This window comes from Sceloporus undulatus, chromosome 1 (assembly GCF_019175285.1).
Source record: "Sceloporus undulatus isolate JIND9_A2432 ecotype Alabama chromosome 1, SceUnd_v1.1, whole genome shotgun sequence".
Taxonomy (NCBI): domain Eukaryota; kingdom Metazoa; phylum Chordata; class Lepidosauria; order Squamata; family Phrynosomatidae; genus Sceloporus; species Sceloporus undulatus.
Genome location: NC_056522.1, coordinates 241,243,927 through 241,256,999, shown reverse-complemented (window position 1 = coordinate 241,256,999; position 13,073 = coordinate 241,243,927). Strand labels below are relative to the sequence as shown.

The 13,073-nt window shown below is 36.9% G+C and overlaps 1 protein-coding gene across 29 annotated transcripts in view; it reads right to left on the bottom strand.

Annotated features, from left to right (window-relative positions):
* CLASP1 (cytoplasmic linker associated protein 1) overlaps positions 1–13,073 on the bottom strand; it is a 249,181-nt gene that overhangs the window by 53,847 nt on the left and 182,261 nt on the right. For 19 of the 29 annotated variants that reach the window (XM_042445044.1, XM_042445043.1, XM_042445053.1 and 16 more), the window contains 2 exons: positions 6,922–7,025; positions 177–200 (listed from right to left, as the gene is read on the bottom strand). In XM_042445044.1, coding sequence (XP_042300978.1) covers positions 177–200; positions 6,922–7,025 — 128 coding nt within the window. The remainder of the gene's footprint in view (positions 1–176; positions 201–6,921; positions 7,026–13,073) is intronic. The other 10 variants (XM_042445045.1, XM_042445060.1, XM_042445055.1 and 7 more) reach the window with 1 other exon arrangement.

Genomic DNA, 13,073 nt, shown 5'->3' with positions numbered 1-13,073 from the left:
TTTGATAAAATTGTAGTTTGACAGAACTTAGACTCTAACATATTAAAATGATTGTAGCACCATATGAATTTTGAAATAAGGAGCGCAAAACTGGGAAGTAAACCAAAGAAAGAAAGAAAGAAACAAACAAACAAACAAACAAACAAACAAACAAAAGGGTAAAACAGCACTGGTACCTTGCTCCTGGAGTCTCCTAAAAGCTGTATGCAGGAAAATTTTGAAGGGTGGGAGAAAGCATAGAGAATTATGTCAGAAGCTTATGCAGTGATTGCTCTTGCAACAAAAACATACAAGCAAATGTGCCTTAGCAAATACCCACTTCAAATCCCATTGTGGGAGAAAGGTGGGATATAAATCCTTTAAATAAATAAATAATTTAGCAAATTAAAAATACAAATTCAGCCAATTTATCTTCAAGCAACATAAAAGTAAAATGGTTTCAGAGTGTAGCACCAAAGTGATTGCTCTTTGACTCTTGGCTTCCAAATATAGTAGAGGCCAAGTCCTTTTGCAATGTGCAGCTGGCATTTTGCCTACGCTAAAGCCAACATACCAGCACCTTATACCATACTGATACTGCTATAAGAGTCCCAAACCAGATTATCACTTCTCCACAGGGTGACACTGAAGAGCTAGCCCCAAAACCTGGGAAGATATTAACATGCATTCTAGCCACTTATACCTAAAGAACAGTTGAATAAACAGTTTGTTCCTTAGATTGATCAAACACACAATGGTCTCTAATAACTCAGCCCTCTTACAATCAATTGAGATGTGCATTACCCTTGTGCAATTTACCTGACAAATCCTTTATCCCAAAAGGTTCTCATGTTTCCCTGTGCCCTTCAGATCAATAAAGTTCCCGCCAGATAAACTAGTCTCAAATTTGTTTATTGGGAATAAAGATGCTTCCTTGTACCAGGTTCAGGTATCCTTTTTTACAGTTACAAAAATTAACATGTGCCATGACATGGAACCTGACCTCCATAGTTTTATTCAAAAACTTAGCTGGCAGGATAAAGAATAACACTGCTACTTCTTGAACATGAGGGTTCAGGAGGGGAAACAGTTCTTTTGTGAACAAAGATATTTTCAATGAGGAAGAGAAAGGGGCAGGTGGACTGGCTGCAGAAAGTCAAAGTATTGTCAACAACAACTGCAAAAGAGATCCAGAGGATGAAAAACTCAACCTGAAAATCAAGAATTATTTCACACACCACATTTGTAGAGATACATAAAAATATAAAATACTTTAGGCAGATGACATACTGTGACAAAGGAACCTTTCACACTACACAATTACAGCACTATATTCCACCCTTAACTGCTACAGCAACATCTTATAGACTTCTGGGGTGTTTAGTTTAGTGATGCACTAGAGTTCTCTGGTTGAGAATTCTAAGCACCCTTTCCCTGAACTCCAGATACCAGATTCTGTACAATGGAGCCAAGGCAGTTAAAGTGGAATCATAGTGCTATCACTGTGCAGTGAAAGGGCCAAAAATCATTTGGGAAGCCTTGACTCGATATAGTTCTCAGTTGAGTCATAGCACATTTGAATTGGCTTCTGTAATGGACAAAATGCTTCAGTGACTCCAGATAATGGGCCCAAACAGACAGGCCAAAATAAAGCTGCTTCGGGTCACTTTGGAGGTATGCTGTTTAAACAACACACACATCTTAAGAGGCCAGAAGCTGCATCAAAGCTGCACTCCAGTTCTTAGGACTGGAACGTGACTTTGGTGTGGCTTCTGGCCTCTTAGGACGCACGTGTCATTTAAACAGCATACCTCCAAAGTAACCCGAAGCAGCTTTATTTTGGTCTGTCTGTTTGGGCCCAATGTTTAGTTTTCAAAAGTTTTAATTAAAATAATTAGAATAACCATCACACTGAAACAATTTCAAAACAATAGAAAGAGTAGTGCTTTCAAAGATTTTCAATTCCATATTAATCACTGCATTCTTTATCTTTCCTACATATCCATATTCCTATATGTAGCACTGCCCACAGTTGACAGTGAGATACTAAATAGTTTACTAAACATAGACAAAATGGATGTCCAGTACTAAATTAAGACTATTCCCTGAGTTCCTGGACAGCTGCACACTTAACACTTCAATAAGGCACTTTTCTTCTTCAGATGTCTCCTTCAGAATCTTGATCTAGGTTTAAAGAAACTCCTTGTCCTACTGCAGCCATTAATTGGATCCAAATACCCATCACTCTGTGCTTCAATGGGTCAGATGACCAAGATGCTGCTCTGCATACTGTCCGTACTGGAAGGTTGTCCTCTCCTTGTTTCTGGGACTTATTCTTGCTATTTTGGATTCAGTTCATTTTCCCAATAGGCAAGACATTTATCACTACCCTTATGATCTACTTGCGTAGTTAAATGATGGGAAGACCATTTCTCTATCATTATTCAAATTAAGAAAGACAATGGACAAATGCACATTTTGACTGCTATGGCAAACTGAGATTATCTTTGGGCAAAATAGGAGCACAAATCTCACCACTATCTTTTCTTAATGATCTTGAGGTTTACAGTCTATGTGTCAAATGTTCAACTATTCTCTTGGTTGAGATATTCCTAATCAAGAAAACCACTTTGAAATGAAGAAGATTAAGCATCTGCCCCAACCTCAGCAAAGAGAAGCAACAGATTGTGTTGAAGCACTAAAAACCTTGACAGTTATCTATACATGGTAAAGAAAGAAAGGGAAAAAATCAAGGGGGATAGATTCAAGTCTTTTCTAATTACATTGTACTGAAATACTCTTAAATCAAGGGGGATGGAATCACATCCTTTCTAATGACTATATTGTACTGCAAGACACTTAGTGGGTGTTTTCTCAGAGACTGAGAAGCACACACTTTGTTGTATCTAGGAAATCCAAAGGCAGAAACATAGTATCACATCATTTATGATATCATGTAAACTGTCTGGAACAATCCACATGCACTGAGCTACAACTGCAAGAGTTCCAGCCAGTTGTACTGAATGGAGTTAATGAGAGTTATAGCCCAAAACACGTAGACAGTAGCAAACTGCCTATTCTGTCATACTACATATAGGGGCTCCCTGCTCAGTCCAGGCTGAAGTGAAAGCCTTGTGGATCTAATTACACTGAGTGCAAGAAAATTTATATGTCAACAGACTTTGGCTACCATCCTGACATCATTTGCAACTTGTTTGAGTCATATGAACCAGAATGTGTTCTGATGTGGACTGAAATGGAAATTAAAAACAAAAACAAAGCTCTCTATTCTTCGCTCTCAGCAAATTCAAAGGTTACATTTATGGCTAAATGTACTTCACTTAGAACTTCAGCTACAGTGAATTGAAGCTTTGGGCTAATATGCTGATTTGCTTCTTCATTAAATGAATTACTAATACATAAGAGAGACTACAAGGACCATCCAGTCCAACTCCTTGCCATGATACATAATCAAAGAAATCCAGATAGATGGCCATCTAGCCTCTGTTTAAAAAGCTCCAAAAAGGGGACTCCACCACACTCTGAGGCAACATGTTCCACAATTGAACTGCTCTTACCATCAGGAGGTTATGCCTAATTTTTAGGTGGAATCTCTTTTTCTATAGTTTGAATTCATTGTTCTGTGTCCTAGTCTCTGGAGTAGCAGAAAACAGTCTTGCTCTATCTTCAATGGCATCCTCTCAAATATTTAAACATGGCTATCATATCACCTTTTAATCTTTTAAACCTTCTCTCCTCCAGAATAAACATACCCAGCTCCCTAAGCTGTTCCACACAGTTTCCAGACCTTTCACCATTTGGTTGCCTTCCTCAAGAGAAATTCCAGCTTGTCAATATCCAGAACGGGACACAGTATTCCAGGGGAGGTCTGCCCAAAGCAGAATGTAGTGGTAGTATTCTTTCCCTTGATCTAGACACTATACTCCTATTGATGCAGGCTAGAATTCCACTGGCTTTTTTAACTGCTACATCACAGTGTTGACTCATGTTCAGCTTGCACATTACTAAAACTCCTGCATCCCTTCCATATTAAATTAAGACATACTAAAAGTTCCATTAATACACAATAATTCCTCATCCTCTTTATATAGTATGAAATTGTTGATAATCTAAATCCAATTTTATGCCCATAAAGGCATCTTCCCTAGAGAAAGTTCCCCAATTATTAATATATATGCAATATTAAACAGTAATAATCACTATCAAATATTTCTCTATTCCTTTTCCCCTAGCTTACATTAAAGAAAACTATAAAAAATACTTTATAACCCCTTACATTTTCTCATTTAAAATCGATCTGTTATAATATCAGCTGTGTCTTCCAAACCTCCACACTTCAAAAGATTACATCATTCCTTCATTCTAAAAGACAATTAACAGTTCACCGATTTTCCATTTACCACAGACTTTTAAATTATTTTCCTGCACATCTAAGTTACTAAAATTCATGTAAATCAGCCTTAGTAAGTATTTTTCTATTTTTCTTCTAGATTATCTCTTTTATAGCCTGTACCTCATCCTTAGATCTACATCTTTGATCTTTACCTTGAACAAATCAAATAATAAGCCCCACTATTGATATCTTAAACTCAAAGAAGCCAAATCTAATTTCTATAGTGTTCCTATTTACATTTGACTTTGGGTTTGTTTTTGTTTGTTTGTTTGTTTGTTTTAAAATAAATTTAGAAGTTGTCCAAACTGGGCATCAATTCCCAAATTGCTCCAATCTTGGGGTGGAGTCGATGTGGACAATCTTCCATGATAAACATTCAGTCACTCCTCCCAAGCCCTCTACCCATAAAACCATCCTCTCCATATTGATTGTCACTCTTGAACTCTATGTTGTTTCCAGTGCTCCCATCACTCCCGAACAAGCACAAATCTCTGTCTGTAAACATCTCTTAACACTTCTTCCAGCTGGCTCCTCTGTCTTGGTCATCCATATCAGGTCCCATATATTTCCCTAAAACTTCATCTTTCTCCTGATCTTCATCTTCCGATTCCTTGGCTAATCCAAATTTCAGTCAAAGGTTCTTGAAATCCTATTACAACAATTCCTCCCTTATCAATTGCCACAACCTTGCAATTTTATCTTTGGCAAGATTTGTTGAAAGAGGCCTTTCTTTGCCTTCCTCTGAGACAGTATGACTTGCCTAAGGTCATTCTGGGGGTTTTCATGGACAAGTAGGGATATGAACCTTGGTCTCCAGAATCATAGTCCAGCTCTCAAACCACCACACAATGCTGGGTCACTGACATTAGAAATAGCAACAAGCAAAAATCAGCTGCAGAGAATTTCAACTTTCCTGGAGATACAAGATTTGCCTTAAAAGTAGCAGTTCTCAGAAACAAAACAAAACAAACAACAAAAGAACCAAGAAAGACTGGAAAGAGAAACACCTGAGTTGGGATATATTCACAAATCCCAATACATTACTCTGGGTATGAACAGATATAATTTTTTCTTGGCACACACCTATATGCAGGTTCTCACAACAGCAATTTAACTCAAAAAATTTCCTCAAAGGAGTCTCTGACTCAAACTAAACGGTCATTATTAAACAGATTTATTGTTTTCACACCTCTATGCTACAAACTTGATATTTGAAAAACTATATCATCTTGGACTATTTGGGTCATAATCTGTATCTTTCTCTATCCTATTACATTGTGGTCTGATTCCAACAGCCATGCAATTGTATTTAAATACCTGGGTTGTATATCGTACTCCATCAGTGCATTTTAAAGAGATTAACAGCAATGAAAGCTTATGCTGTAATAAACCAATTAGATACCTTCCTCCCATTTTTTATGAAGTTGTCAAGGTGTTATTCTGTGACAAGAATGACAAGGCTATCGCTCTGTAAACTAGTTGCAAAAATACTTTTGCTTTCAGCTTCCTGGCGGTAGAAAAGGTACATAGGAAATAGCAAGGAAATGTAAATGTTAATTAGTACAATGTTTGCCTTCTGAGTAGACTGAATAAGCTTTGATAGAATCAGTTTCAAGAATGCTTAATGTTTAAGGTAACAGAGAATCCAAAGTCATTTTGTTGCTGTTCTTGCTAAATAACCGGGCTCAGAAATCCTGAATGAATTACTGCAAATCATTCAGAGTTATGGCATTTCATGAAGATCTTACTTCTGCCCCCCTATTACTATCCACTCTGGAAATTAAATTAAGTCAAAAAAAAAAAAAAAAAGAATAAGAAGAAAGAAAGAAAGGGGTTCTTAAAGCTCTAAAGATGTAAAGGCAACAACTGTGTAAAGGTGCAACCTGTGACACTTATACCCATTCTTCACCATCACTGCTGGGACAAAAACGCCAATTTATTATTGAGTGGTATTCCAATAGGAAAAAAAGAGAATTCTTCAAATATGGAAATACAATAAAAGCAAATAACATTTGAGAGACATCATACCTGCCCCCTCTATAGACAAATGCACACAACACAGAAAAATAGCCAATACTGGAATCTAGACTAAGAAATTCATCACAGCGTCTTCTCTGGGCAAGTTATATAACAAAAACATCAGTGCAGTATTCTGTTATTCAACATAGTAGACAGCTTTGCTATTCTAAGTGACTATGATGTATCCAAATCAGTGACTTAGTTCTACAGAAAACATGGCTAAAATCAAAGTGTTAAACCTTGTAACTCTTCACCAATATGAGAGATTACAAGTGTCTTAAGGGCTTTTCCCAGTCGCAATTCCAAAATTTACATCCACTCCGTCTCTTTTGCAGTTCAGCAAACTTTATATTCATATGCTGAAATCCCACAAAGACATTTACACAGAATCACGCATACAGGCATATTGAAAAGGAACACCAATAAAATTGAGAGAGGAGAGTGTACGTACAGGAGGCAACTTTAAGCGACTTTCTGGTGTTGGAAGCATTTTGTGTTTTCCCTCTTACCAGTGCATCTGCCACGGCAGCCTCCAGATCTGTGCTTGTACTGAGAACTCGCATTGCATTCATCGAGGCAGGCAACCTGCCTGGCTGTCCAAGCCCAAACCGGTCTGCACAAAAGACAATATTGAAAAGGCATCATTAAGTAAGTTCAATAGTCCCCTAGAATATTAATCAGGCTGCTGGCCTGGAATTCACCAACAAAGAATGGGAGATGTTTTCGTGGTTTTTAATCATTATTAGGCACACTTTTTATTGGTTACTATGAGAGAATTTTAGGACTACAACAGAAAGTCAAATCACCAAGTTCTGTTATAAAGCTAGGATCCTTAACCCAGCAGTTGGCAGGTAGTTGGCATGCTTTACACTTTCCTACTGAGTATAGTGGAGAGGGGATTTTAATCTCTTTCACAGTGACTTTTAAATGAAAAAGCTTCTGGTCATACTGTAATTCTTAAGAAGGACTTGTAAGCATTATGACAAAATTCAAAGAAAAACTTGCCGATAGGATTTCATTAACTTGTTGGGGAATTGTTGTTTTTTAATCAGGTCTTGAAGTCTTTAATTTTATGAATAATCTTAGAACATGCATCAGAGTAGTTCCAATTATTCTGACAATAGTTTGCCAGTTAATTTGAAGCGTGTTCAGCTTCCAAGTCCATGACAAATAGGGGAGTTTTAGAAGCTGCCTAAGCAAAAACAAAAAACCAGCAACTTTGTAGAATGAAGACTCCACTCTCTGTCTACAATAAATTTTGAGGGCAACTCTTTTTTCACGCAGTTAGGATTTTACAAATCTGCACAGGCTATAAAACCACTAAATACCACAGATTTTAATGAAATAAATCTAGGGGAGAGACGCACCCCAGTATTCCACTTACGCAAGAAAGGGTAGTGGGTTCTGGTACAGGGAAAGAAGCTGCCCACCATCCTATAAAGATTTGTTAGATATTCACAAGTTTGGATATTTGGAATTAGCCATATACAGGAAGCTCCCATTTTTGACATTTCATTTTTTGATAACTTACTTGCTCTTTCGATGCCTGCAAATTATAGACAAGTTCCATTAATTAAATGTTCCACTCTTTCATCAGTTTTTCTTTTGTCTATGAGGCTTATTTGGGACAGCTCACCTGTATGTGTGCACATGGTCTCAAGGCTTGCCTATGGAAAGAGCAGACCCCTCCTTGCATTCAGAACTGATATACAGTGTGTTATATGTGTTTTTGGCAACCAAAATGCATTTGCAAACTAAAAGAGTCGGGTTCCAATTTTCAACAGATTCCACTTTCTGACAGTGCTCTGGTCCCTAGCCTGTCAGATAATAAATAATTCATGTATTTTTTTTTTGTTTTAATTTTTTACTATAAACAACTGTAGTCTTCAAACCATGAAGTTCTGGACACACATTTATATTGTGAAACAGTATGGCAGTTTTCCAACATATCATAATACATTAGTTTATTTGTTGCAGATTTGTTCAATCTTATCTCTTGAAATACAGTTGTCCCAGAAAATTGTTCTAAACAAAGGATGCAGTCTTACTTCTCTGCAGCTGTGATCTCTCCCCCCAATTAACTCAAATGCATTATGTAAAGAGAATTTTTTAATGGCCATTTGGGTGTTATATCGTAACAGAAAGTAGCATGAGAGATTAGGGGCAAGGGGACAGTGCTTAAGGAACAACCAAAATTTGCATTTTTCAAAAGTACCCCAATTCAATTCTAAATGTGGACAATTATACAACTACAGGTGGCAAATACCAAGTGCATTCCCATACATATCAAAATATGTTTAGCAGGGTCCAGTCAGATTAGTAACAGAGATAACTGTTTAGGGCAATACCCAATTATCCCCACTTTCAGATGGAATACTTTCCATCAATGAGATGGGGAGTGAAACAGTTCCCATTTTCTTTTGCAGCCCCACTCTCCCAAACTCTGAAAAGAACATCCACTTTCATGGATATTGGACTTACAGATCTGCAGAATGCAGCTTTGCTGCACAGATCTCTATTGTCGAATTTGGGAAATTATTTGCTAACTATTACATTACAACTATTGTTTGCTACTATGTGGTAAGTGAATAATTTATTAATGACTATTTGTTAACATGTGCTAACTGAATAATGTATTAACTCTCCTTTACTACTATATGATGAGTGATTCCCCCCCCCCCCCAGTTATAAAGCTAAGTGCAAATATTTTAGGGTACATTCGTTTAAAAACATTTTGGTTAAATAGTTTCATTTTTTTAACCTATGCCCATGAATTCTTATCAAAATCTATTAAAGGTTAAATTGAACTTAAACAGAACTAGAACAAGTCTATTGGGAACGAGCATTTTAGAACCTGGTGAACTGTTTTTAAGGCTTTGAAATTTTCATTCAGACAAAAATTGCAATCAGTTTCAATGTGTTCACTTAGGTCTGCATTAAGGAAACCAAAACCATATCAACGTTGATAAAAGAGAAAAATCATTATTAATGTAAAGAGAGTAAAATTAAAGAGAGCATTCTAAAGCATTAGGGCAATGCTACTTCCAATATTTTCTATTTTTCAAATATTTTACCAAGATCAGACATTTTAAATTTCAACAAGCACATTTTCTAAAACTAAAAATATGCTACATGCAAAAACATCTTAAATGAAAAACTGCTTCCAAAATTAAATGACTGATGATGATTAAAAAGGAATAAAAAGTGTACATGTTATTACTATCCCCCTTTTTAATGCACAAAGCTGTTGAAACAGCACAAAGCAATGCTTGCTTCAAACATCTCTTTTGCTCCAAGTCATGTTCTGATGAAAGATGACAACACATAGAATGTGACAAGCCAAATTCTGTTGCTATGTAGATTTGTAACACTCATGTAATACAACTTTAAGTAAGTTATCTGGTATAATATAAAAAAAACACAAAGATAAAATTGCCTAACTTTGTTAAAGTTCCCTGTTAAATAAAACTATTTCAGCAGGAATTTTTGGAGATGCTACAAATAATAGGATAGGTTCACTTTTTATGTCTATAGATATAGCCTCATTTTAGTGGCATTGATCAGTCTCATTTAAAGTGAAATTTCACCCTTCACAGTTTAAAAAAGAAGAGTACTGCATAGCATTTCTGTTATTTGTGGAAAACCCATAAATGAAATTGCTAAGTTGGGAGAAGCTGTGGAATTTCCCTTGCTGTCTATTGTGAATCACATCTAAAAAGATATGTTTAGGTTCTCTCCCCGCACAGGAAAGCAAGTATCACTGGGCCAAGAGTTCTAGCAATAATGACCTTTTGCTGCTCCAGTTCCATCAGTGTCTCAGCTCATGTTAGAGAATAACACAAGAAACACAGAAGAGGACAGATGACACTGTATACAAATGGAAGGAAAGGTCAAATGCAAGATCCTCTCTTCTCCTTCAGAATTGGATTTAGTGCAAACAGGCAGAAATTTGGTTTCCATACTTCAGCAACTGAGTCACTTACTGCACAGTGTGGTTTGCGTGACTGAGCAGGACAGATAAAATAAAGTCCCAGAAGTTGTTCTATTCAGTTGAAGGAAGGGACAAATGGGAAACAGCAAAGATCACCACAACTAGATCAAAACTTGACATGTGAAGAAGACCTAAACCTATCCTTTTGACTGTCTCCTTCCAATAGACAGAGAAGTATGCATATTATCACTATAGTTTTGTTGTACTGAAGGACATGCAACAACATCTATAGACTATGTCTTTTGGTCAATGTACTCATTGCCAGGGTACATGGCAAGTTACAGTAATTATGTCAAGTAGCAGGCCCTATGTACATATCGTACATAATAAATTGATCTCAGAATGGTCCATGTGCAGCATGTTACACTAATTTAAGACAAGTGAAAGCAGCTGATTGTGAACAAACAAACTAGTGAGCTAGGATGAATGTGCAGGTCAATTTGTTCCAGAAAAAGTATAAATAAGTATAACCAAAGTAATCACTATCTTGATCTGACACATGAAAAAGAAATATCTCTGTTGCTGCTACACTGAAAAACTATTTTACCTGAAATTAAAAAAAACCAAAAAAACCATAGTGCCCCAGTAAATTTATCCCAGATGACATACATTAGCTTGTAAAGGGTGCAAATCTAGCTCCAGCAATCCCAACTGAAATGTTTAGAGTGGCCAAAAGAACCAGGACTATGCTCTGGTTGTCATTTGTTTTCGAGTAAATTTCAGAATGCATTAAGAAAGGGATGACAGCTTTTAAAAGATGTGAATAATCAGAATGACAAAATAAATCAAGTTATAAACCTTTAAAATACCAGCAGGAACAACTAAATTAAATCACATTATGTATGGTCTTGCATGCAACTGTATGTACTACTTTAGCATATAGACAGTAGCCATGAGATGATTGATTATGATATATCTCTGTATTATATCATGGTCTATGCTTTTCCATCCCTGTCCTAGGAAGATAAAGGCTTTCACCAATTAATGCTCAAATGAGAGAGCATTAAGTTCCAGAAAAACCCAAAGAACCAACACTCAGAAGAACCAACACTCAGTCACATGTCTACAGCAAGGACTTGCAGATGTTTCCCTTATTATAGTGTCAAAAATGAAGATCAGATTTGTACAAGGCTCTTCATGGCCTGCTCTATTCTATAGATTTAGAGAAGCTGGTGGCGTTATGCCTCTCAGCTCAACCGGACTTTCTAAGAAGACGTGCCTCAAGCTTTGAAAAGCATTTCCCTTGAACATCATGACATTACATGGGTTCTAGACCAATCAGCCATGGAAAGAAACAATTTGCAAAGCTCATTAATGTGTTTCTGATGAATACTAGCATTACATAAAATAGCCCACAGTGTATCTAGGACAAATACTTCATGACATATTATTGTCATCATTTGTTGTCACTGTTATTATGGTCTATAGTCACCAGAGCCTTGGTTTTAAAAAAGCTACCAGTGCAGAGTTCCATATTCCTGATGTCATGTTGTTTTTGTTTTTAAAGCTGCTGCTGTCTGTGTGAAGCTTTAGCATATTAGGGATGTCTGCTTGTTCATATGCTGCTATCACATGTTAAAACTAAGTATCTAGATACTGGTGGCATTGTTTAATACACGTGTGGCAGTCACCAATACTGGTTATAACTTGGATGGGAGGCCACAAATGGATATTAGGTGCTGTAGGTTGTATTCCAAATGAAGGAACTGGCAAAACCACCTCAGTGTTCCTTGCCTAAGGAAACCCTATAAAATTCATGAGGTTGCCATAACCTTCAACAGGCAAGATGAAGGCACATACACAAATATATAATTTCCCCCTTCAGCCAGTTTCAAATTTAAAGTGGGTTTTAAAATATGTTTCCACCATTTCATAATTACATTGCATTTTTTGCTAGTAAAAAGAGATAGGAAGTGGGAAATGAGTGAGAAAGTGAAGTGGAGTGGGAAGTGAGTCTCTCATGGATGACCTACTGATAACTAGATAGTGTGGGTGGGATTGGGCTGCATGGGTTGAAATAATAAAATAAGAATATAAGAATAATATAATAATAATAATAATAATTTTTTATTTATAGACCGCTATTCCGCATGATCATAGCGGTGGTACAGTAAAACTGCAAAACAATACAAAAATTGCAAGGCCTCTCTCCCCCTCAAGATGGTGGGTTGGAGGAGGGCTCTTTGTCTTCCAGGCCAGGCCTCCTCCCCCTCAATGGTGGTTGGGGAGGGCTCTTTGTCTTCCAGCCTGGCCTCTCTCCCCCTCAAGCTGTTGGCTTTAGATACGTAGTATGAGCAATGAAACACAACATTCATTGTTTCAAAATAATTGAGAGACACAGTGCACAGGGCTGAGTCTTTCATTATCCAGGTTTCATAATCTGGCAGTCACCGGACAATATGCAGTGAATGCAATGAATATTACATGACTTAATTTTTTATTGCTTCAGCAATGGTTAGGTCAACCACACAGTGCATCTAGGCTTTTATTCAACATGAAATCATTTGCAAAACTTGGAAACAATAAAAAGAGAGAAAGCAAAGAACTCTCAGTTGTTGGTTTTGCAGTCCATATAGTGTATTACTACCTCTATCTTGCCTCTCAGTTATCTGTTAAAGAAACTGGGGTCTAATTGTTGGTCCCAGAATCATAGAGTTGGAAGAGACCACA